The sequence below is a fragment of the Bombina bombina genome, chromosome 6 (assembly GCF_027579735.1).
Source record: "Bombina bombina isolate aBomBom1 chromosome 6, aBomBom1.pri, whole genome shotgun sequence".
Classification (NCBI taxonomy): Eukaryota; Metazoa; Chordata; class Amphibia; order Anura; family Bombinatoridae; genus Bombina; species Bombina bombina.
The window spans coordinates 1,091,844,426-1,091,871,893 of NC_069504.1; the positions used below are offsets into that span (position 1 = coordinate 1,091,844,426).

At 36.7% G+C, this 27,468-nt stretch overlaps 1 protein-coding gene across 2 annotated transcripts in view; it reads left to right on the forward strand.

The window, feature by feature from the left end:
- Nucleotides 1-27,468, forward strand: part of FBLN1 (fibulin 1) — a 281,252-nt gene that overhangs the window by 154,600 nt on the left and 99,184 nt on the right. The window contains exons 15-16 of one of the 2 annotated variants that reach the window (XM_053719006.1): nt 14,037-14,173; nt 15,578-15,712. In XM_053719006.1, the coding sequence (XP_053574981.1) occupies nt 14,037-14,173; nt 15,578-15,712 (272 nt within the window). Of the gene's footprint in view, nt 1-2,046; nt 3,196-14,036; nt 14,174-15,577; nt 15,713-27,468 lie in introns of those variants that run through there. The other variant, XM_053719007.1, reaches the window with a different exon arrangement.

The following is a 27,468-nucleotide window of genomic DNA, read 5'->3' on the forward strand; positions in this document are numbered from 1 at the left end:
GCTGTTTTCAGTGCACTGTACCTTAAAATCACTGTTATTTTCGTATGCATAGGATTTCCTTTTAGAGTAATTAGTGTTTTGAGCATTTTAATTAAAGCTCAACACTTTTTAATTTGCGAGAAACAGTGAGATCTGTAGGGCGAAAATGTTTCCAGAATTATGCTGGGGTCATAATGTGAAAACAGCCATCTTTTTGGTTTCATATCGTAATAATTGATTTGGTCAATGCTACATTTTTATAAGCCCTGAGCAGTTTGAACACACTGTAACAATGTATCTGAAATCCAAGGGATTAACCCTGCTCTTAAAGGGGTGATTCTAATTTAAAAAACTTAATATAATAATTTGCTTTTGCTATTTTTTCTTCTTCCAAAAAGTACTTATAAGTATGTTGTCCTTAAAAATAGGTTTTAACTATAATGTGGCTATGTATTGCTAAAAGCTGTGTGTGTTTGTGTGTGTTTTTCTATGTGTTTGTGTGTGAGAGTTTGTGTGTGTGTGAGTTTGTGTATTTGTGTTTGTATGTGTGTGAGAGTCTGTGTGTGTGTGTTTCTCTATGTGTGTGGGTGTATGAGTTTGTGTGTGTGTATGAGTTTGTGTATTTGTGTTTTATGTGTGTGAGACTGTGTGTGTTTGTGTGTGTGTGAGTTTGTGTATGTGTGTTTGTATGTGTGTGAGACTGTGTGTGTGTTTGTGTGAGTTTGTGTATTTGTGTTTGTATGTGTGTGAGAGTCTGTGTGTGTGTGTTTCTCTATGTGTGTGGGTGTATGAGTTTGTGTATTTGTGTTTGTATGTGTGTGTTTGTGTGTGTATGAGTTTGTGTATGTGTGTGAGACTGTGTGTGTGTTTGTGTGAGTTTGTGTATTTGTGTTTGTATGTGTGTTGGAGTCTGTGTGTGTGAGTTTGTGTGAGTTTGTGTGTGTGAGTTTATGTGTATGTGTGAGTTTGTTTATTTGTGTTTGTATGTGTGTGACTCTGTCTGTGTGTGTTTTTGTATGTGTGTGTGTTTGTGTGTCTTTGTATGTGTGTGAGAGTCTGTGTACGTGTGTTTGTGTTTGTGTGTCTGTGTGTGTATTTGTGTGTGTGTGTGTGTAAAATGTTATAAAATATAATATAATAATGTGACACACGGAACCTGTATATATTATTTCAGCCTTTAATTGTATACGAAGGAAAACATGGCTGCACACTTTTGTGATTAATTTGGACTATAAGCACAATATCCATCTCATGGATTTTATTTTTTTCAAGGGATGCTGAAATCAAAAGTAAGCTTCATGGGTTAGATAGAGTATGACATTTTAAAATACTTTTTTCAGTTTACATCTATTACTCAAATTTCTATTTATATCTAGGTAGGTAGTCTCAGGATTAGCAGTGCACTGCTGGTAGCTGGTGATTGGTGGCTACACACATCTGCTTCACATCAGCTGTGTTCAGCTAGCTCCCAGTAGTGCACATAGGTATGTGCAAGACACAAATCAGTAATTAGATGCTCACATTAGAGCATTTTCTTTTTGCACTTGTAAGGCACCTCAAATGATTTTTAATAATCATTTTTAGGCTATTCATTATTTTATTTCTGATTAAAAATCAACTAATTATATTTTACTTTAAAAATACTTTGTATATATTATTAGTGTGGTATTGGATAGTATCACTTTTAGGTAGATATTTAAATAACCCTTATGCTCATACATTTTTATGTGTTTTGACTAATTTTAAGTTAACTTATTTTGTAAAACACACCATTTTTGTTAAACTATCATTAAACTGTACTAGAAGTGGTTTTGGCGTTTATTCTAAACAAATATATATAATTCTTACATTTCATCATCAACTAAAAAATAACTTGAACTTGCTACATAGAAAATGTATTTTAATTTGGACCTAATATTTGTTTGCAGTTTGTAACGTGTTATATGGCTGAGTGCTTTGCATTACTAATGGGGCTGCGGTTTGGTCTTTATTCTTCACGCTTGCTAGCATGCTTTGCGTCCATGTGCACTAATGCTATTTTGTCTTGTGTCTTCACTTTTCTTGCAGTCGTTGTGAGCGCTTGCCTTGTTTTGAAAATGAATGCCAGAACCTTCCCCTGAGAATAACTTACCACCAACTATCTTTCCCCACCAACGTCCAAGTACCCACTGACATTTTCCGCATGGGCCCCTCCCATGCTGTTCCCGGCGATCACATCCAACTGTCCATCACCAGCGGAAATGAGGATGGGTATTTCGTCACCAAAAATGTGAATTCCTACAGTGGCCTTGTGGCTGTTACACGGCCAATCACAGAGCCCCAGGACATGCTCCTAATTATCAAGATGGATCTCATTCGCCATGGGACTATCAACACTTTTATTGCCAAATTACATGTTTTTGTCACAGCAGAGCTTTGATGTAGTCCGTTCTCTAATGCTTGTCTTTTCTGGTGTCCTGTTCACGACTTTTTAGATTCAATAAAGTTTTACCTTGTTGCATGCTGCTTTTTAAATTTTGATACTAATGGTATTGATCATTCCTTTACTGGCTGTCTTGTTTTAACACTGTTCTGTCTTGTTTTTATATAATATGACAATGGTTTATGGACTAACAAATATTGCTGCATATTTTTTTAAAAATTACAAAAAATGTTGGCCTCATTCTTTCTAGATGAAGGTTTAATGGTTGACAAACATATGATATTTGCTTTTTGCAAATTAATATTAAAGCGACATAGAAGTGCAGAAAGAAAATGCTCTAAATATGTTATATTGTGTGCTCCATAGTGGTATTGCACTACTGGTTCAGTGCTGAACAGTGCTGGTTGTTGGCAGCTATGCAACTATGCTACTTATGATTGGCTCACAAGTATGTGTTCATCTCAGTGTTGGAAGTGCATTGCTGCTCCAGAGCACACTTTAAGCATGTGTTTAAACCCTTTCAGAGGATTAAACATCTAGTTATATGCAAGCAATAGTGTAATATCAAAATGATCTAAAGAATTATAGAATGTTCTTATTGCAAATGTATGTCCCTTTAACTTTCTATGTTTTTAATATAATATTTGAAAATTAAAAGTCATATAATATAATATTGATTCTCAAATACTGTATGTATAGAGGGAATCATCATTCAAATGTAATATTCAAATGTTGGCCTTTTTTAGTATTGTATGTTACCATTTGGTGTAAATAAACATTGGAATAAATGTCAAGGGGAACATTTTACTTTTAACATTTTTATGTTAAACAAAAAAAAAAAGAGGTTCACCTATCCACAGTTGAATAGTTTATTTTGTGTTATAATTTAACTGTAACTACCCAGGTCACAGTTCTGTAATGTAATGTTTTGAGCCACTGAATGACAAACTAGAGCAGACTTCATAACTGTCCCTATTTGAGAGGCACAGTCCCTAATTATGAGCATTGTCCTGCTATCTGATACAGCTGAATGTCCTGATTTGCAGAATTTCTCTTAGCTCCACCCATAGACCACCCAGACACACTCACGCACCACCAGATTTGTCCACAGACAGTCCTGACAATCCTGGCCACTATCCACTTGTGACCCACTCCCTGCGGACACAGCCAAAGCCACAAACCAGCAACGGCCCCGCTCAACCTCCTGAGTGTCTACCTAGCCACAAATATTGGGAGGTATACTAGAGTTTTTTTGTCACTCTTAAATCTCTATCTTTTATAACCAGAGTGCTCGGCATTTGACAATTTCTTGGAAATAATCTTGTAAGTCTCACTGTACAGCTTGATTAAAATTATATTCATTTATGAGGTTAAGTGAAGTGTATCTTACAAGGGAAGAGTTTACTCATTTAAACAAAAGTTAAGAAAATGGGTTTCACTGTCAAAGAAAAAAAAGTTGGTCCACATTGGGGCCTTTATTATATAATTAAAATAAAGAGTTAAATCATCTGTAACCGCTAGACTATTCAGTGCATTCACAACTTCTTTCAACATTGCAGAATCAAAGTTTGGCTACTTTATTTGGTCACCTCTTCATATACCTTAAACCACTGGTTTTCAAACCTGTCCTCAGGCCTGTCTAACAGGCCACGTTTTGTGGATATCTGAACTAGAGCACAGATGAAATAATCAGCTGATTAGGGTTCATGGTTATTTTACCTGCTCTCACCCAAGGTAATCTTGAAAACCTGGCCTGTTGGGGAGGCCTGAGGGCAGGTTTGAAAATCAGTGCCTTAAATGATTTATTTTGTCAGGCAGCCCTTCCCTTGCTTTTTTACGGTATATGATTTTCTCCTGGTTTAAATATGAGGCTATTGTTTACATGGAACTATGTATTTGATCCCTACAAAGGGGTTAAACATCTAGGTCTAGATTACAAGTGGAGCGTTATCAATATTGCAGGCCAGCACTCAAAATAATGCACCTCTGGTACAAGTGAATGTTAAAACAGAATTAACAGCGAATGTTTAGCGCGACCAACATATCTCATTAGTGCTCCGTATCAGGGCCGGTGCTACAATAGAGGCATACTAGGCAACTGCCTACGGAAACCTCTGCAAGGGGGGGGGGGAGTTACATTATGGTGAATTACATCTTTTTTTATGTGTATATTTTTTTTTTTGCTAACTTGGGCTTCATGTAAAGGGCCAAATGTTGTAGCATAATGACTAGAACAGGATGGGACTCCCCTCAAACACAGGGAGGCATAAAGTACAGGTCAGCCGCAACAACTGGGAGCATCTGGATGAAATATCTGCACAGTTTCCTGGGATCTCTGCAAAACTTTTGAAAGTTGGATCCGTGGGACTCACCTCCACCCACACTGGCAATCCTCCAGCTTTAAATATACTGCAAGACATCAATGAACTTGTGTGCAATGTCTGAGATTATAGTGATAACTGTGCAGTACCACATATCTATTATCTATACATACCTATACATTATAGTGTATAGTCATAACTGTGCAGTACCACATATCTATTATCTATACATACCTATACATTATAGTGTATAGTCATAACTGTGCAGTACCACATATCTATTATCTATACATACCTATACATTATAGTGAATAGTCATAACTGTGCAGTACCACATATCTATTATCTATACATACCGATACATTATAGTGTATAGTCATAACTGCAGTGCAGCATATATGTTATGAGTGTATAGGTACTCTGCATTCATTATACAGTGCAGCATACAGTGGTGGCTCGTGGGTTATTCAAATGGGGGTTCACGGACTAGTTATGTAAAATAGTTTTATATATGTATATACAGGTGGCCCTCGTTTTACAACGGTTCAATTTACACCGTTTCAGAATAACAACCTTTTCTTTCAGTCATGTGACTGCTGTTGAAAAGCATTGAGAAGCAGTGCATTTATTAAAATAGCCAGTAGGTGGAGCTGTCTGCTTGTGTTGCAGCAAAGCCAAGCAAGCTGAAATTAAACAGTTTAACCAGACCTGAGCTATCGAGCAGATTTAAAAGGAATAAGATCTTCCTGTCTATAACTCAGTCCAGATTGGAATGCATAGAAAGAACTGTTTGCAGAAAAATGCAAGTGAAGTCTGTGTTGTGTGATTATTTTATTAGGTTTATAATGCTGTTTAGCAAATGTTTTTGTTCATTTAACTTAGTTTAATTATATATTTTGTGTTGTGTGATTATTTTATTAGGTTTATAATGCTGTCTAGCACCTAAAGTCTTCATTTCAAAGCTTTAAAAATAATGTATTAGGTGTTACTTATGACAATTTTGAGAGGGGCTTGGAACCTATCTCCCTCACTTCCCATTGCCTTACATTATAAACTGGGTTTCAATTTACAGCGGTTTCGATTTACAACCATTCCTTTTGGAACCTAACCCCGGCGTAAACTGAGGGTTACCTGTATATATATACATACAAATACAAACTGTATATTCTCTCTCTCTATATATATATATATATATATATATATATATATATATATATATATATATATATATATATATATATATATATATATATATATATATATATATATATATATATATATATATATATAATGGAATAGGGAAAAAAAAAGGGGAATAGGGAATATTCAAAATGGCGCAACACTCAAAAAGTGAGACCCTAAATTTGGGTGTCTGATTATAAGTGAGTTTAAAAAACCCAGTTTGCTGGAATAAAACAACTGGTTAATATATATGTCTGGGTCTCCAAATAAGAGAAATACTGTGGATGAGTAAAAGAAAAAGAAAAAGGGATAACAGTGATTATTTGGTAACACTATTATAAGCTATTATATAGTTGGATAACATATGGTATCTAAAAATGAATGTATACAATATACACAATTAACTATGTTGGAATATAGTTAGCAATATAATTGTTCTAGCCACGTAACTGGTATAATTCCCACTGAATAGTATATGACAGATTAGTACACAAAGATATATATCAAAATGCAGCCATCTGCTTCAGGAGTGACATAAATATTAGCAGATGTGACTACGCTTGGTATTTTGAGGGGCTGCCTAACATACTGTGACACCCCCGCCGACCTCAGGATACTACCTTCAAAAGGACCAGCCCCTCAACACCCCACAAACCTGTACACTGAACGGGCAAAGCCGACCTAGGCCACCCACATATCCTCCTGCTCTACCTCTTTCTCTAATGGGCTTATATAAACCTACATCGATGTTGTAGAGCATCGGGAAGCCAAATTCGAGAGAGAACACCAAAGAGATCTCTGGATTATAAGAGGACACGCTCCACTATACTACAGATACCGGGAGGGAGAACTACCTATACACTGCGCGGCACTTACCTCATTAGATTGAGGTAACGGAGTGTAAGTATACTCCCAACGGGCTCGTTGTGGAACGTGGATACATTGTTTTATTTGCCTAAACATTTGCATTACTCGCATCTACCTACAGCTATTGAAGTTTTCCACCAACATTGGACTTATAATTTGCACTTTATTGGGTTATTATTTGTGATCTAAATTCAATATTGAAATTGCTCTATCATTATCATTATTTTTATCATTACATATGATACGCTTAGGCTGTTATAATATTTAAAATACCAAGCGTAGTCACATCTGCTAATATTTAGGTCACTCCTGAAGCAGATGGCTGCATTTTGATATATATCTTTGTGTACCTAATCTGTCATATACTATTCAGTGGGAATTATACCAGTTACGTGGCTAGAACAATTATATTGCTAACTATATTCCAACATAGTTAATTGTGTATATTGTATACATTCATTTTTAGATACCATATGTTATCCAACTATATAATAGCTTATAATAGTGTTACCAAATAATCACTGTTATCCCTTTTTCTTTTTCTTTTACTCATCCACAGTATTTCTCTTATTTGGAGACCCAGACATATATATTAACCAGTTGTTTTATTCCAGCAAACTGGGTTTTTTAAACTCACTTATAATCAGACACCCAAATTTAGGGTCTCACTTTTTGAGTGTTGCGCCATTTTGAATATTCCCTATTCCCCTTTTTTTTTCCCTATTCCATTATACATTTTATTCTATCAGGTTCACTGTCCCTGGGGGCACAGTTTTCTCTAGATAGATATTCATAGGCAGCAAATCTAACACTCCAGTCACATCAGAATATATATTTTTAGGGTGTTTTTACAGCGCCACCCCTACATCCATCTTTTTTGTTCATATATATATATATATATATATATATATATATATATATATATATATATATATATATATATATATATATATATATATATATATATATATATAATATATATATATATATATAACAAAATGTATCACACCAAAAATGTATTAAATACCTAAATGGTAGTTTTTTTTTCACAACTCCCATATATATATATATATATATATATATATATATATATATATATATATATATATATATATATATATATATATATATATATATATATATAGTACACACACACACAATCATAATATTATATTATATTGCTTGCTATATTACTTGCATCCAGCAGGTGGCGGTGGTGAATAAAATTCAAGAATTATACCTGTGAAGATTTCTAAGATGGAAAACGTTTTACTATATTTGTTATGTATATTCTTTACTGATGCATAACGATTTTTTTTAATTTTACATCTGTAGTCCTACTAGGACTCTGTTATGGGCAGCGCAGCAGTCACTGAGAAAAAATGTGCAAAGGGCTATGGCAGGATTTTTCTATTTTTTATGAGACTGGAACATTTTTTGGCTGAATAAATATAATTTTTCCAATAGGGGGCTATTGGAGAAATTATATTTATTCAGCAAAAAAAATATTTTGTTTCTTTTTTTCAGGGGGTTCATGTGCGCCTTGCACATATGGAGGAGCCTCCACTGACAGCATATATGTTATGAGTGTATAGGTACTCTGCATTAATTATACAGTGTATCAAATATGTTATGTGTATAGGTAATATGCATTAATTATACAGTGAAGCATATATGATATGAGTGTATAGGTACTCTGCATTAATTATACAGTGCAGCATATATGATATGAGTGTATAGGTACTCTGCATTAATTATACAGTGCAGCATGTTTATTAGTGTATAGATGCCTTGCATTGTCATATAATGAAGAGTGTTGTGCTCATTAGTGTGTAAATATTAAATGTCATCAATATACTGTGATACTTGAACAAGTGTGAGTTGTATTGGTCCTCTGGCCAAAACTTTCCAGTACTTCACTGCAAGTTAATGTGATCTATTGTACAGCTTTAAAAATGTTTAACCCCTTAGTGGCCAGACCATTTTTCAATTTCTTACCAGGGCTGTTTTTACATTTCTACTGTGTTTGTGTTTAGCTGTAATTTTCCTCTTGCTCATTTAGTGTACCCACACATATTATATACAATTTTTCTCACCATTAAATGGAATTTCTAAAGATACAATTATTTTTATCAAATCATATAATTTACTATAATTTTTTTTTATAAAATATGAAAAAATTTAAAAAAACACACTTTTTCTAACTTTGACCCTCAAATTCTGTTACACATCTACAACCACCAAAAACACCCATGCTAAATAGTTTCTAAATGTTGTCCTGAGTTTAGAAATACACATTGTTTACATGTTCTTTGCTTTTTTTGCAAGTTATAGGGCAATAAGTACAAGTAGCACTTTGCTATTTCTAAATCATTTTTTCCCCCAAAAATTAGCGATAGTTACATTGTAACACTGATATCTGTCAGGAATCCCTGAATAACCCTTCACATTTATAAAAAATTTTTTAGTAGACAACCCAATATATTGATCTAGGCCCATTTTGGTATATTTCATGCCACCATTTCACCGCCAAATGCGATCAAATAAAACAAATCATTAACTTTTTCACAAAATTAAGGTTTCTCACTGAAATTATTTACAAACAGCTTGTGCAATTATGGCAAAAATGGTTGTAAGTGCTTCTCTGTTATCCCCTTTGTTCAGAAATAGCAGTTATATATGGCTTTGGCATTGCTTTTTGGTAATTAGAAGGCCGCTAAATGCTGCTGCACACCACACTTGTATTATGTGCAGCAGTGAAGGGGTTAATTAGGTAGCTTGTAGGGTTAATTTTAGCTTTAGTGTAGAGATCAGCCTCCCTCCTGACACATCCCACCCCCTGATCCCTCCCTGACCCCTCTAAAACAGCTCTCTTCCCTCCCCCACCCCCCAAAGGTCACCCCCATCTTAAAGGGACATGACACCCAAAAATTTTCTTTCATGATTCAGATAAAGAATACAATTTTAAACAACTTTCTAATTTACTTTTATTATTTAATTTGCATCCTTCTATTGTTATCCTTTGCTTAAAGGTTTATCTAGGCAAGCTCAGGAGCAACAAAGAACCTAGGTTCTAGCTGCTGATTGGTGGCTGTATATATATAGGCCATTGGGCGCCTCTGTGTTTCTTTTTTCAGACCATCTGTTATCATCAGGATTTTGACCCCCCTACGACAGAGAGCTGACCTTTGCAATCTTCTGGAGCTATTGTGACTTACAGGATATCATTTAGTTATTGGACATTTATTGTGTTTCCAGTCACAAGGTTATATATATATTTTTTATCTCTGGTATTCTGCTGTTTATTTTTAGAGTATTGTTGTATAAATTAGTATTGTTCTTATTACATTGTGTTACATTTGTTTTGATTGAGAGCACCCCCTTGAGGATTGGTGTGCTTCCATACACCATATCTATATATGCTGTATATATTTATACTGATTGTCATTGGCTCACCTATGTGTTCATTTAGAAACCAGTAGTGCATTGCTGCTCCTTCAACAAATGATACCAAGAGAATGAAACAAAGTAGGTGATAGAAGTAAATTAGAAAGTTGTTTAACATTGCATTCTCTATCTGAATCATGAAAGAACATTTTTGGGTTTCATGACCCTTTAAGTACTGGCAGAAAGTCTGCCAGTACTAAAATAAAAGGTAGGTTGTTTTTAAAGTTTTTTTTTATTGTATATCTTCTTTAGTGTAGGATCCCCCTTTACCCCCCCACCTCCCTGATCCCCCCCAAAGAGCTCTCTAATCCTCCCCCTCTACCTAGTAGGCACCATCTTAGGTATTGGCAGCTGTCTGCCAGTACCCAGTTTGCACAGTTTTTGCTTTTGTTTCATTTTTTGTTTATTTTTAACACCTTTTTTTCTGTAGTGTAGCAGCCCTCTCTCATTACCCACCCCTCCCCCTCTCAGATCCCTTTCCCTAATCGTATGATCAAACATGGGATCCCCCTCATTGCCCTTCCTACCTCCTCCCTCCTTCCCCCTCACTGGCGCTGCGGCTCAATTAGTTTTTTTCTGGTTCCCTGTAGTGTGGCGTAGCGGTCCCAAATGCTCCCGCCCTCCTCCCGCCCTTCTCCAGCGATGGGCCGCCCACCTGCCTCCCTCCTAACCCTCCCACGCACCATTGTTGGCTCTCTCTGCATTGGTTACTGCCTGGAGGGTATTGCACAATGCCTCAATATCGAGGCATCGCTGCAATACCCTGAGAGCAGCTGAAAGCGATTACGATCACTTCCAGCGCAGCGTTTGACCGAGGACGTGCTTTGGAGAACGTACCTGGCATGTCCTCAGTCAAAGAATATGTTCTAATTATTTTTAAATAGATATTCCTATATATATCTGTATATATCTATACCTATATACTGTATAATAATCTATATATATATATATATATATATATATATATACTATATATATATATATATATATATATATATATATATATATATATATATATATATATATATATATATATATATATATATATATATATATATATATAGGTATAAATAAATAATTATATACAATGTTGCAAAAGAGAGAGGGGGAAATTATGTACAAATTACCATTTCAATCAAAATGCAGGGAAAGCAGCACTTTTTTAGACAAATGGTCAGACAGCTCAAGAAAATATATTAACAAAATTTAATTTATTAGTATCAAAATAGTTCAGGAAGAGATCCACTGTCTCTTTTTAAAAGACTGCAGGAAAATCACGTCTCAAAACAACACAATCCTAGGTAAACATACAACACAAAACATTCATATTAAAACTCTGACCGGTCAGAGTAAGCACAGGGCGCCAGTGTAACTGCATGCAGAAATGTTACTTGAAGTTGCATAGGAGGGTTTCCTGACCAACTACACCCTTGCTGCACACAGAACTCCCAGAGCAGATCAGGGAGGTATATCCTGGGCAGGTAAACAGAATAGGGATCTAAGTTGTCAGTAGGCCCAGCCTGTGAAACACAGACGTATATAGTGCAAAGTGAGCATACACATACAGTATATAGTTATTTCATTATTTTCAAGCATGTATGGCAAAGGTTAGTAAAGGCAGTTCAAGATGCAATAATGCCTGGACTAGTCTGTCCAAAGTATGTACTACATGGCGATATGGAACAGCAGGTTAGTGGAAGCAGTTCCGAAGCAGAGAAGTCAGGACCAGTCTGTCCAAAGTATGTGTTTCATTTGGTATGCAACAGCAAGGGACCAAGATTAAAGGAAAAAATCTCAGCAGTCTGTAGGAATTACATTAATCAGCAGACAAGTCGCATAGCAAGGAAAGCCGGAGCTGTTCCGGTAGTAGTGGAAAAGTATTTTCATACGTAACAGCCATAGTCTTTTTGAGGTATATACTGCACCTTCCTTTTGTCACTCACGGATTTGTAGGTTCACTTGCTGGTGTTTGTTTGGAGACGTGGAAATCAGTGCTGTGGATACAGTGGATCTCTTCTTGAACTATTTGATACTAATAAATTAAATTTTGTTAATATAATTTTCTTGAGCTGTCTGACCATTTGTCTAAAAGAGTGCTGCTTTCCCTGCCTTTTGTTTAAAATGGTAATATCTACATTATTTCCCCCCTCTCTCTTTTGCAAAATTGTATATAAAGTTTTTAAGGGTCTGCACCAATAGCCTAACAGGCACACTATAGGGTATATGCGAATATATAACGTATACCTTTTTCTATACAGCTCTGACACTAGCAATTGCTTCCCACTGTGCTATCTTTCTTGATATAAATTTATATTTGTGCAAAAAAAACATCATATATAGAAATATGTATTTAGGAATAAATAGAACATATTCTGCAATGTGGAGAACATTTCATATTGGGTTAGCGCATTTGAGAATATGCGATCGAGTTAGCGCGAGAGTAAGGTGTTTTTTACTCCATTGACTTCTATAGGGGAATATGTAAACACACTCACGATATTCTAACTTCAGTTTTTCACATGCGCTAATCTGGGTTTACTTTCAACTTGTAATATGAACGCTACCCGATGCGCGCATAAAACTTACTTCTAGCGGAGTTAGTGCTCGAGCGATAGAGTTAAGTACTGCTCCACTTGTAATCTGGCCCTAAATATTTTCAAATAGGGCCAGATATAAGTGAGCTACTACAGTAGAACACAGCATGGTTGGACTTTCAGAATCCACAACTTTACCCTATCAACTCTGCTGTGGCTAATTTGATATAAACACTTGCAATGCTCAAGCAATCACTATGTAGCATGTACTCAGGGCTCTGAGTCCTACAGAATATACTCCATCCTTTTGGGGGGTTGGAAGGGACACAACTTAACTTTCAGATTTAAATTACAAGAAAACCAGGCAAAAAAAATAATGAAAGTGACTTGCAAATCTTTCACTACTTGTAATGAAACCTTTACTGGGGAATAATATTTTGAATGAATGTCCTTTTAAAGCTGAACTAGTCTCTGTCTATCACTGTAGTTTTTGCTAAGAATGTCCGGCTTATGTTTTCCCTCTATCATCACTCTACACAGAGGTGCTGCTTCAGGGGAAATATTTTTATACAAAGAGTGACAGAGATGTGCATGGCCGAAAAATTTGGTTTGACCGAATCTTTTATACCTAATATTCAAAAAACGTATTTTGCAGAATATTCTGCTGCCGTGCTATTCTATATTTTTTTCCGTTGTAAACAAAATCAATACTGAATATTCGGGGAACATTTACATAGTATACTTACCTCTACCGCTCTGGAGACCCTGACTAAACTCAACCCTTCTTCTTAAAGACCAGAGCCGATCTAATAGGTGGTTTAAAGAAGAGAATCCCAGGGCTTACGCTAAAGGACCTTCTCCTTTAACGCAGGCTCTGGGATCTGACGCGCTAAGTCTCCTATTATCCCTTCTAAGAAGAAGGGTCGGGATTAGCGCTTCTCTCCAGCACGCTAGAGGTGAGTATTTTTAACCCCTTATGTAATTTAAGGCAAACAAATGAATATTTTGACGGTATTTATTAATTTTCTTTACATTTCGTGTTGTATTCGTTCGGATATTCGTTTTGTGATTGTTATGTACTTGATGGCGCAATCACATATAAATAGTTGACATTCCTATAAAGGGAAATCAAATGAGGTTTATAAGAGACTAAAAAATATTATAGATGAATGCGATCTGAAATATAACCCTCTAAGTATAATATTTTGCAGTTAGGAGGAATAGAGATTTAAATCAACTTTTCCACAAATGATTAGAATTTGTTTTTCTATTTCTTTGACTTAGGTTTGATAGATCAGATTCTGTGCGTTGCATCAAGTCATGCAGGCCAAACGATATTAACTGTGTTATGGATCCAGTGCACACTATCTCCAACACGCTCATCTCTCTACCCACATTTAGAGAATTCACACGTCCAGAAGGTAAACTGCTTGGATTTTGTTATATATAGGCAAAGATGTGTATTTTGGAAATAATTTTTTGCTTGAAATGGTGGTGGTGCCCTAGGCTAATGGGAAAAAATAAGCAATATTTGGTAGAAATGTGCATTCAGCTTTGGATGAATACAAATTTGTATGCATATATGCTGATTAGTTCAATACAAGAACAGCAGAATGCTTTACTGAATGAAACAGATGAAGAATGAACAGTTGCTTTATCCATTCATTCGTTTGTGCTATTTTGCACCAAAAAAGGTGCAGGAAGGGGTAAGAAAGGGGGAAGGAACTATTTTATTTGGCTAACTCCTTTGTTTATATAGATGTACAGAGAATCTACCCATTTATATACCCATTGTCCCCCTTAAGTTCTGCCATAGTATTAATAGCACAGGGAAGTGGGAGACTAGGGGAAGCTCAGCCATTTTTAAACACTTTGTTTACAGCCATTGGAACATGTAGACCTTTGTGCTTCTGTGAGCTAGTCATTGACTCAAATTCAATCTGCTATTTATGGGGTCAATCACAATCCTTAGGAAAACTGTATCTAATGGTTTTATACAGAAAATCACCATTAAAGTCAATAGCAATGTTTGTAGATAAATTGTTTGATAAGTTTTCTTAGGGATTGTGATTGAATTCTATAATGTAAGGGTTTTGTTTAACTTAGTTGTGTATATTTGCTGTTCACATTGGAAATAATGGTGAGGAATCAAAACAAATATTCTGTTGAAATGAATGCCCAAATGAATAAAATCAGTCAGAAATTAAGGCTTAGGGGCCGATTTATTAATGTGCTGTTGATCTGTTGTAGCGAATTATGTCCACCCCACATCAATAAATGCCGACAGCATATGCTGTCTGCATTTATCATTGCACAAGCATTTTGTGTGAAATGCTTGTGCAATACAGCCCCCTGCACATTCGCGGCCGCTAGCAGGGGGTGTCGTATCCAATCTGGTTGATTGCTGTCCACCGCCTCAGAGGTGGCAGACGAGTTAAGTTTCAGGCTCTCCGCATTCAGCGATGTCTGTCGGACCTGATCCGCACTGTCGGATCAGGTCTGACAGACATTTCATAAATAGGCCCCTTTTTGTTTTTGTGTAAAAATTATGCTTGCCCCACATTCCCTAGAGAGCATTTGTAGGTTACATAATTAGTTTTTGACCTCTGTAGGGAGTGTGGGACAAGAATCATTTTTACATAAAAACAAAAGGTGTTTAATGTTCTTTTAACCATGTGTGTAACTCATTTGTTTGGTTAAACACATAGTTACTCATATCTGTGCAATGATAAAAGAGCAATACTTTAGCTTTAACATTGCTTTTGTTTATTTGGATAATGAATAGAAACATAAAGTACAGTTTATATTTCTTATCTTATTCCCAGAAATCATTTTCCTCCGCGCTATAACACCTGCGTATACAGGAGGGCCACAGCATGACATCATATTTCACATAAGAGAGGGCAACCTGAGAGATTCTTTTGATATCCAGAAGCGTTTTATGGATGGAATGATTGTTGGTAAGTAAATCCTAAACGCATCATCTGTGCTATATGCAGAAGCATGGGCATGAATACTTGGGTATGTTTTAAAGGGACAGTAAAGTTAAAATTAAAATAAAAGGTTTGGATAGAGCTTTGCATTTGAAGCAACTTTGCAAAGTATTCCTACTATCACTTTTGTTTTGTTCTCTTGGTATCCTTGGTTATAGAGTAGTCCTTGATGAGCTCAGGAGTGTGCACCTGTCTTTAGCCATCTGGCAGCAGTGTTGCAACAATGTTTATAGTAATGTTATACATTGTTGCAAATATTGCTGCCATAGACTGCTAAAAAGCATGTGCATGCTCCTAAGCTCCTATCAGCCTACCAAGGTTTACTCTTCAAAAAATGATAATAGGAGAACAAAGCAAAGTTGATAGCAGAAGTGAATTAAAAAGTTGTTTAAAACTGCATGTCCTCTCTGTATTGTGAAGGTTCATTGCTATCTCTTTAAGTTGCTAGGTCTTTGTAGCAGCGACCATGACAAAACATTTTGCACAAAGAGAAACTGCTGCTGATTGCTATTGGTTGGATGCTGTACTAACAATTGTTTATGTTTTATTAATGCCACAATAAAATGAACTTGCACTGAATCTTTATGTAATGAGCAGTAAAGCATTAGAAACTGACTTTAAAGGAATATGAAACCCAAAAAAATAAAAATGATTTTGTGATTTCATTTTAAAAAGTTTTATATCACTTCTATTATCAATTTTGCTTTGTTCCTATGATATTGTTTGTTGAAGAGATGAATAGGTAGGTGTCTGGAGCACTACCTGGCAGGAAATAGTGCTGCCACCTAGTGCTCTTGCAAATTGATAGCATTCTTGCAAAACTGCTGCCATATAGTGCTCCAGACATGGGCAAGCTCCTAAGCTTACATCCCTGCTTTTCAACAAAAGATACCAAGAGGACAAAGTAAAATTGATAATAGAAGAAAATTAGAAAGTTAAAACTGCCAACTCTGTCTGAATCACAAAAGAACATTTTTGGGTTTCATATCCCTTTAAATGAAAGAACATGCAGTATAGAATTCAGTGATTTATATATTAAAGTATTTCTGCAGTTTACAGTTATGGTACATTAAACATTATTTAATGTCAGAGTGAGTTGTTATACATGGCCAGCAGATGGCAGTGTTGTGTTGATAGTTGCTTATAGTCTCCTGGAAAGTAGTTTTTCTTTCTCATTGTGGGGTCATATATATACAGTATATCAGTACTTAATAACACAGACTACTAAACTGCTGATTACATATTTATTCTTAGCTGATTAATACCCTATTCAGTGGGGTACACACATTTTTATTGAGTTTTTCCAATATTTTACAATATAACACAAAAAATATATATTCATTTCATCACATACAAAACAGAAAATTAATTAAAAACAATGACATAATTTTTTTTTTTTTCCAATGTATTGCAAAAAAAAATACAATATGATAGGAAGAATAAATATTTGTTTCATCACAGAAAAGAAAACAATAACAGAATATTTGTATTTAAGCATTAAAGTTTGCACAGCAATAATCTTTATAATTACATATATATTACCCGAGCAGATATTATCTTTCCATGAGCCCCTCTCTTTGTTTTTACAATACTAGGAATCCTTAATATTGCATAATAAATAGAAGAAAAAAAAATTATGTTCCTCTCCTCCCGAAAAAATCTAAATGTTAATCATAGACAAAACAAATGACATGTAAATGTTTTAAAATGAGCAGTATTAGATATCCAGGCATCGTTTTATTGTACTCTTTATTGCGCTTTGCAGATATTGCTCTTTTTTTTTTTTTTTTTTTTTTTTTTACAAATGAAAGGTTTGTGGCAACCCAGTGTTGATCAAGTCTATCAGAGCCAATGCCATTTTTCCAACCTATATACACATATAAACGCATCACATATATACACAATTACACACCTATATATATATATATATATATATATATATATATATATATATATATATATATATATATACACATATAAACGCATCACATATATACACAATTACACACCTATATATATACACACCACCAGCAAAAAGATTACAACTCATTGAAGGCTCAGATGATGGTTAGCATTTATAGTAATAAAGTATTTTTTAATTAAGGTATAAACATTTTTTTTTATATAATACTATTGCCCACTTAACAGACTACAATGTAGTGTAAATATAACTTATATATGCACTGGGAGACAAGAAAATTAGTGTGACTCACTTTATTGCTATATTCACTTTATTGCGGTGGTCTGGAACCAAACCCGCAATATCTACGAGTTATGTCTGTATCTGAATATTGAAGGGCAGTATACTGTAAAATTGTTTTCCCCTTAATGTGTTTCAAATGACTTATGTTAAACCAGCAGCAGAGTATAAAACATATGAGAAATTGCTTTGTTAGGTTTCATTTTGTATATAAAATAGCTGTTTTTGTTCTTTGACATCACAACCCATCAAAATGGGTTGAACTTGCAGATCTCCTTATGTTATCACGTTCTCTACACATAAAAGCTTATCTCTGTTTGTATACTAAATCCCAATATTTAGAAAGAACACATGGGAATTAACATTGTATTATTACTGATCTCTCCCACCTCTACTGGGAGTGTAATTTCTTATGCTGGTTATGTTTACACAGCTTTTTTAAAGCCTATACTTAGGTATAGGAACTTTCAGTATAGGTAGGGATATCACAGGCAAATTGGGCTATTTCCAATGCTGATATAAAGGTAAAGGAGCTATTTGTAAATAATTTAATACACTCCAGCAGGTCAAATGGATCATTGGGAACAATTTAAAGGGGAGAACATTTTAGGGTGAACTGTCAATGTAACTTTCTTAAGGAAGTATGTTTAGCACAGTAAAAGTAGTTTGCCTTACCTATGCTAGGTATCCAATGGCATCTCCAGAAACCATATGTAAGGGGCTCACAAATAACTGCCAATGCCAAACACCTACTAGACTGTAGACAGTGGTGACGAAACAGCTCTACAGTAGGAGGGATTATCATAGCTATGGGGCACATGGGGGTAGCCATTATGCAGAGGGGGCTGCTCCTCTTGGAGATGTCTATATAGGTATCCAGTATGATCTGGGGTACAATAAGAGCATTTACCTGACAAGTAGTGTTCCCTCTTAGGCCATTTTTGTGAGCGGCCCAGCAGTGAAACAGTTAGTAAGGGAACCACACCTTGCAGTTTGGATTGTACAGTGTTTTCTAATTGAGCTAATTAACTGTTTCACTGTTAGGCACAAAACTGGCCTTAGAAAGAACACTGCTGACAAGGGTTCAGGTTGTAGGCAGTGGGTTCTAACTTGAGAGCCACTGCAAACATATGGGTGAGACTAGGGTTGCCACCTCGGCCATGTTTTCCTGGACACTTACTCCTGGAGTTACACATGCTGCAGGGTGTGCAGGGAGGAACATGAATAATGCTGTCCAGGATCACTATTTTTTGGCTGTCCAGCAGCACAATTCAGGTTTCCCTCTGAACATGGTGCAGCATGTGTAACTCATAAGTGTCCAGGAAAACATGGCCGAGGTGGCGACCCTAGGTGAGACATGCTACCGGGCAAGCTGTCTGATCTGAGGTTTGCTATAAGCATAAAACAAGACCTACCAACTGTCACTATTGAACTCTGTCACATTATCCCTCTGAGACAGCCATGTTTCCCTCTTTGCAGAATGTCCTTTAGACACGCCCATAGATGGCAGGACACGCCCACAAACAGCCCAGGCACTCCTATGTCCAGCCAGACACGCCCATAATCACACTTACTATCTACTTGTTGACCCCCTCCAACATGGCCCCACACATAAAACAACAAAGGTCCCCCACAACTTCCCAAGTCCCTAATACCTAGCCACATATGCTGGGAGGTATGATAAAGCATACAGGGCTGCATGTAATGGCTTATTCATTTTGTTGACAAGAGCTTCAGACCTGATCCATATCTACAGTTGATCATGATTTATGACCCACCTACTACTTTTCTGAATTACCCACTGGTTCCCTGTAGTTTTGTACTACATGTAATGTGTTAACACAAATCTAAAAACAAAATAAATGTTAGTTTGGTTTTGCACTAGCTGTGATTTAAATTAAAGGGACGGTAAACACATTGAGATTTTAATATAAAGGGTTTAGTTTTGCATAGTAAAACAACTTTGCAAAATACATTTTTTATACAATTTAACAATTTCATTTTGTTAGCGCAATTTACAGTTTTGTAAATGAAGAGCATTTCAGGCACACACCCCTTGGAAATCCTGGTGGTATCTACATTTCTGGTCTCCATTGCTGGGGTCAGATATGAGCCCTTTACATGTAATTTAGCTCTGAAATTGTGGCTACATATCTTTCTCTAAATGTCTATAACAGACAAGGACTGCAAAACAATTATTATTATTATTATTATTATTATTATTATCAGGTATTTGTAGAGCGCCAACAGGTTCCGCAGCGCTATGAACATGGGTGGTATATAAAAACGATTACAGGGATCAAATGGGTGAAGGGTCCTGCCGAGAGTTGCACTGTTGTAGTCGGCTCTTATGAAGGTGAACTACAAACAGCTGGGCTCATAGGATTACATGCTATGGGGTTTTAGGAGATAGCAGTGGAGATAGGAAGGTTAGTGTAGGTTGTAAGCGTCCCTGAATAGTAGAGTCTTCAGGGAGCACTTGAAGCTTTTAAAACTAGGGGAGATTCTTGTGGAGCGAGGCAGAGAGTTCCATAAGATGGGAGCCAGTCTTGAGAAATCTTGTAGATGGGAATGTGAGGAGGTAACAAGAGAGGAGGAGAGTAGGAGATCATGAGCGGAGCGAAGGGGACGGGAGGGAGAGTATCTGGAGACAAGGTCTGAGATGTAGGGGGGAGCAATGCAATTGAGGGCTTTGTGTGTCAGAGTGAGAATTTTGTGTTTAATCCTGGAGGCAAGATGAAGCCAGTGAAGGGATTGGCAGAGAGGTGCGGCAGATGAAGAGCAACGTGCAAGGAAGATGAGCCTGGCAGAGGCATTCATTATGGATTGTAAAGGAGCTAGCCGGCAGCTAGGGAGACCAGAGAGGATAGAGTTGCAGTAGTCAAGGCGTGAAAGGATGAGAGAGTGGATTAAAATCTTTTTTGTGTCTTGTGTAAGGAAATGTCTAATTTTAGCAATGTTTTTAAGGTGGAAGAGGCAAGCTTTAGCCAAGGACTGAATGTGAGGAGTGAAAGAAAGATCTGAGTCAAGTGTGACCCCAAGACATCGGGCATGTGAGGTTGGGGTAATGATGGAGTTGTGTTTTTGAAGAAGGGGGGAAAATAAGGAGCTCAGCTTTGGAGAGATTTAGCTTGAGGTAGTGAGAGGACATCCAAGATGAGATATGAGAGAGACAGTTAGTGACACGGGTTAGCAAGGAAGGAGATAATTATGGTGCAGAGAGGTAGATTTGGGTATCGTCGGCTTACAAATGATAATGAAACCTATAGGTCTTTATTAAGGAACCTAGTGAGGATGTGTAGATTGAGAAGAGAAGGGGACCGAGGACAGAGCCTTGCAGTACCCCAACAGAAAGAGGTAACGGGGCAGAGGATACCCCAGAGAAGGCTACACTAAAAGTATGGTTAGACAGATAGGAAGAGAACCAAGAGAGAGCTGTGTCACAGATGCCGAAGGATTGGAAGGTATAGAGCAAAAGAGGGTGGTCAACAGTATCAAAGGCTGCAGACAGATCAAGGAGGATAAGTAGAGAGAAGTGGCTTTTGATTTTGCTGTAAGTAGGTCATTGGTAACCTTAACAATTGCTGTCTCTGTTGTGTGAAGGGGGCGAAATCCAGATTGCAATGGGTCAAGGAGGGAGTTTAATGTAATGAAATGGGATAGACGAGCATATACTAGCTTTTCAAGAAGCTTTGAGGCAAGAGGTAGTAGGGAAAGAGGGCGGTATTTGGATGGGGATGTTGGATCGAGAGAAGGTTTTTTGAGGATAGGTGTGACTAATGCATGTTTAAGAGATGTGGGAACTATACCAGTGCTGAGGGAGAGGTTGAAGATGTTTGTGAGTATAGGGGTAAGGGTAGAAGAGAGGGAGGGGAGTAGTTGTGAGGGGATGGGGTCGAGGGGACAGGTAGTGAGGTGTGAGGATAGTATAAGGGCAGAAACTTCATCCTCTGTGACTGTGGCAAAAGAGCTAAATTTATGGCTATGTGGGTTTTGGATGATTGTGAGCTTTTGAGGGGGTGGGAGACTGGTAGTATGTTGAGAACTGATTTCAGTTCTGATGGAGTCGATTTTGTTGTTGAAGTAGCTGGCAAAATCTTGGGCTGAGAGAAAAGTTGTGGTGGGAGGTGGGGGTGGTCGGTGAAGAGTATTGAATGTGGAGAACAGACGTTTTGGGTTTGAAGAAAGAGTAGAGATAAGAGTAGAGAAGTAGTGTTGCTTATATAGAATAAGGGCAGAATAGTAAGAGTTCAAGATGAACTTATAGTGAAGAAAGTCAGCAGAACTTGGAGATTTCCTCCAGTGTCGCTCAGCAGTACGGGAACATCTGCGTAGGTACCGTGTCAGAGGAGTATGCCAGGGCTGAGGATGAGTGTATGTTTTCTGAGCTATGATAGGTGGGGCCAGGTTATCAAGGACCAATGTAAGGGTGGAGTTATATTGCCAGATGGATTCATCAGGACAGGAAAAGGAGGGGATGGAAGAGAGAAGAGGTTCGAGAGAGCTAGCGAGCTGTTGCTGATCTAATGACTTGATTCTTCTGTGAAGTTTAGTGTCGGGGGTAGAAGGAGGGAGAGTTGTAGGGAGGGAGGTGATGGTACAAGTGAGGAGGTGGTGGTCAGAAAGAGGAAAAGGTGAGTTTGTGAAGTTTGAGATTGAACATTATACTAATATTATAACCAGGTTTAGCTTTGTTGTCTGTATATAAAGGCCTGGATTGGCACATGGAGGGTGGAGTTTGGCTATTGAAAAACAATTGCAGCAAACAAGATACTAATATTTAGACTTGGTCGATATGTTGTTTACAACAAAAGTGTCTTGTTATTACGAGGTGTTTACTGTCCCTTTAAAGGGATATGAAACCCACATTTTTTTCTTTCATAATTCAGATAGAACATATAATTTTAAACAACTTTCCAATTAACCTTTATTATTTAAGTTTTCTTGGTATCCTTTGTTGAAGAAGCAGTAATGCACTACTGGGAGCTCACTAAAAGCCAATGATAAGAGGCAAATATGGGCAGCCACCAATCAGCAGCTTCTTAGCCTAGCTATGTATACTTTTCAACAAAGGATACAAAGAAAATTAAACAAATTAAATATTAGAAAAACATTGGAAAGTTGTTTAAAATTGTTCTGATTCATGAAAGATTTTTTTATTTTCAAAAAAGAGAAAACAGTTAGTTACCTGGCACTATCCCAAATCTTATATGTGAAAACGGGAGATTTAGGGACACATTTTGGTCTAACACTCTGAAGATGTTTCTTTCATAAATATATTTATTGGCATTTTTGTCAAAGGTTATATATGTTATATTCACTTAAATAGTTAATAGATATTGAACAAAGAAGAATTTGATAAAAACAGACACTGTATTAATTAACTGATTAATTAATTAATTAGCGCTCCTTTAAAAAAGAAATCATTTAGGAAGAATGGTAATACCCATAAAAATGTTGCAGGTGGAGTGGTGAGCTGTATGTTGCGTAAGAATATCCCCAGTGACATCACTGTGAGGGGTGTGGCTTACTAGGTCTAGCTCTAGTATATACCGCTCAGTGATTTGACTACTTTTGTAATCCAGGGACGTCCTTGAAGGGAAATGAAACCCAAAGTTTTTCTTTCATGATTCAGTTAAAGGGACTGTCTACTCCAAAAATGTTATTGTTTAAAAAGATAGATAATCCCTTTTATTACCCATTCCCCAGTTTTGCATAACCAACACTGTTATATTAATATACTTTTTACCTCTGTGATTACCTTGTATCTAAGCCTCTGCAGACTGCCCCCTTACCTCAGTGCTTTTGACAGAAAGGCAGTTTAGCCAATCAGTGAAGACTCTTAAATAACTCCATGGGAGTGAGCACAATGTTATCTATATGACACACATGAACTAGTACGGTCTAACTGTGAAAAACTTTCAAAATGCTTTGAGCTGAGAGGCGGTTTTCAACGGTTTTAGAAATCAGTTTGAGGCTACCTAGGTTTAGCTTTTCAAAAATATCACCAAGGGAACAAAGCAAATTTGATGATAAAAGTAAATTGGAAAGTTGTTTAAAATTACATGTCCTATCTGAATCATGACAGTTTAATTTTGACTTTACTGTCCCTTTAAAGCATATAATTTTATATAGTCTACTTTTGTTTAAGGAAAAGCAATGTACTACTGGGAGCTAGATGAACACATTGGGCGAGCCAATGACAAGAGGCATATATGTGCAGCCACCAATAAGCAGCTAGCTCTCAGTAGCGCACTACTGCTTTTGAGCCTACCTAGGTATGCTTTTCAACAAAGGATATCAAGAAAATTAAGCAATTTTGATAATAGAAGTATATTGGTAAGTTATTTATAATTGTATTTTCTCTCTGAATCATGAAAGAAACAAAAGAGGTTTCATGTCCCTTTAAGAAAATGTAATATACACTCTCAGTGACATTATGTGATTATAGCCCTGAGTGATGTTTGTTTCCCAAAGTCCCCATTTTGCCAGTGGAGTTTACACCTCTCCTTTTTATTTACAGGGATATGAAATGTTTATTCATGGATGGTAAAATGATGTTGTAATTTACTTTCATATTTTTTTAGTTTTTTTTTTACTTACCCTGTCATTTGTTTTTTAAAATTGTGGGGGTTTTCCACTACCCCAGAGAGGCTGGTATACACCCTGCAACATGCTACACAGATCTCCCTTGATCAGTGAAGTAGCTCATTTATAACTGTTCTTTATAAAATAAACAATACAATTTTGCTAACAAAATGAACATTTTGAACCTTATAAACCCTCTATTTAGTATACATATATTTTAAGCCAAAGTCCTTTCTTGCTTACATATAATATACATATAGAAGAATGACTTCTGTTATTAATGACAATGTGACTGTCACAATAAAAGAAATATTACAGTTTGTCCTCACTAAAGGACACAACACGGCCCCAGTGTATCACAGATTTAATATAATGAATTCCTATACAACTTACATTACATTGCATTGCTTCTTTGGTTCATTTGTGCAGATGCCAGTCTATGTGTAAGTTCCTTTTAGATGCTCCTCGAGATTTAGCACTACATAAAGGGACGGTCTAGTCAAAATTATACTCTCATGATTCAAATAGAGCATGCAATTTTAAACAACTTTCCACTTTACTTTTATCATCAAATTTGCTTTGTTCTCTTTGACCTTGATGGCCGCCTCTTATCTCAGTGCATTTTGACAGTTTTTCACAGCTAGGCAGCGCTAGTTCAGGTTGCCATATAGATAACATTGTGCTAACTTCTGTGGAGTTACTTTTGCGTCAGCACTGATTGGCTAAAATGCAAGTCTGTCAAAAGAACTGAAATAGGGAGGCAGTCAGCAGAGGCTTAGATACAAGGTAATCACAGAAGTAAAAAGCATATTAATATAACAGTGCTGGTTATGCAAAACTGGGGAAAGAGTAATAAATGGATTATCTATCTTTGTAAACAATAAACATTTTCCCTTTAATATTTAGACGTACCTTGTAATTCTCTATTCATTGCATCTTCCCTCATCCAAAACCCTGTTTGCTAGACTCACTTATATTATAAATGAGGACAGTGTGCACTAACCCTCATAGATGTGGTCTCACTTTGTAACACAATATCACTATTACCATTGTAACCATGATCACTAAATAATTTGCTATTTTTAACCATCAACAAAACCACTCATTTTAAACTGAATTGTTCTGTCTCCACAATGATTAACCAGCACAATTTTTTCCCAGTCATTATCTGAAATTATTTAAACTACAATAAATCTCAGACCGCATTGAATTGGCCACTTATAGCTTAATAAATAGACTGATAATCCATATTTACTAGTTATTAATAAAATGGCTTTTTTCTTACCTTCAAGGATCCACCAATCTCTTCCTGTTGTAGATGGAGATACAACCTACCTTCCAACTGTCCCACATTCTGTCAGATTGTCACAGGTTGGGATGTCTGGCATGCTTCCCACCCATAGCCTTTCAGCATTCTGCCTGAGGCACCAAAGTCTCTCCAATTAGTCTCATAGCACACTCTAGCCCCGCCCATGGCCACACCCTCACAGCATGGCCCCACCTACAAAATGCCAGTGAGTTACTGACCACCAGCTCTTTAAAGGGCACAACTACCCTAGAATGCTAACCTCTCACTATGTTGTTACATTTCATCCTGTTCCTGCAGCTCTTTTCAAATCAGTTCTCTTGTTTCTATAGCTTAAATGTACCAGATACTGAAGCTCTGCATCTTTGTACTAGGGGCCGCCATCTTGGAGCTCAGGTATTCTCCCAGCATGTGACATAAGCTGTGCACACTCACAGATCAGTAATGTTGCCTATTTTTTGTTTACAGCTGTACAATGTGCTTCAGGTTAAGGTGCATGATACAAAGCAGGAGCTGTACATTTTTGCAGCGGCTGCATTGATATATATTTTGTGTAACTGTAAAACTGCAAACATGTAACGCTCACATGATGTCTCATGTAAACTAACCTATAACACAGCTGATATTACTGATCTGTGAGTGTGCACAGCTTCTGTTACAGGATGTGAGAATACCTGAGCTCCAAGATGGCAGCCCCCAGTACAAAGAGGCGGAGCTTCAGTATGTGGCACCTTTCAGTTATAGAAACAAGAGAACGGATTTGCAATAACATAGTGAGTAGTTACTAGTCTTTTATAGCTGTGCACAGCAGTTTAAGGTCCCTTTAACCTCTGCATCCCGGAGTTCCTGTGAAAAATGATGGGATAAAATATAGTTGCCATTCTACTGAAATCCCCTTGTGAATACACTGGTACAAAGGTAGCTTTGGCCTAGCATGTATGCTTGTGCACAGTGCCAATCTCAGCACTAGTACTTTATGCATTGGTAAGTACCATGTGCCATGTTCAGGCCCAGCATTATATTGACTTACATCCCTTACACCCTGATACAAAGACAAGAGATCCACATTTATTAAAATAATCAGACATCCAAGTACAAGTGTGTAATTATTATGTACTAGATATGCGTCTGAAAACACCAAACCCATTTGTTTTTGGCTGCTGCTTATTTGATAAGATACAGATATGCAGCAAATACCCGGTTTATACAAAACAATTATTTTATTCTCTTCTACATTTTACAGAATGTTTCCTATCCATTCAGAAAAAGAATCAATCATGTTGTAACCGGTTACATGACATTCCTATGCTCCCTGCTGTCATCTGTATGTGATGAATTTACAGCAGTAGATATCGGTCTGGTCAGGGCTGGTTTCATCCTTGAGACAACCCCTAAGTGAGGCATTTCGTACCAATTAACTTATGTTTGCCCCATTTCTGCTTGGTGCAGCACTGCTTGCTCTGTGAAGCTTGTTATTGGCTACACCAGTCAGCCACGTTTTCTGCTTACACAGGGCTAGATTGCGAGTGGAGTGCAAACTTTTGCATGAGAGGGATAAGGGGTTTATCGTGTGTGTTTGTGCTCGTCGGGTTTACTGCTGGTACTATGAGTGAAAGTAAACGTGATCGC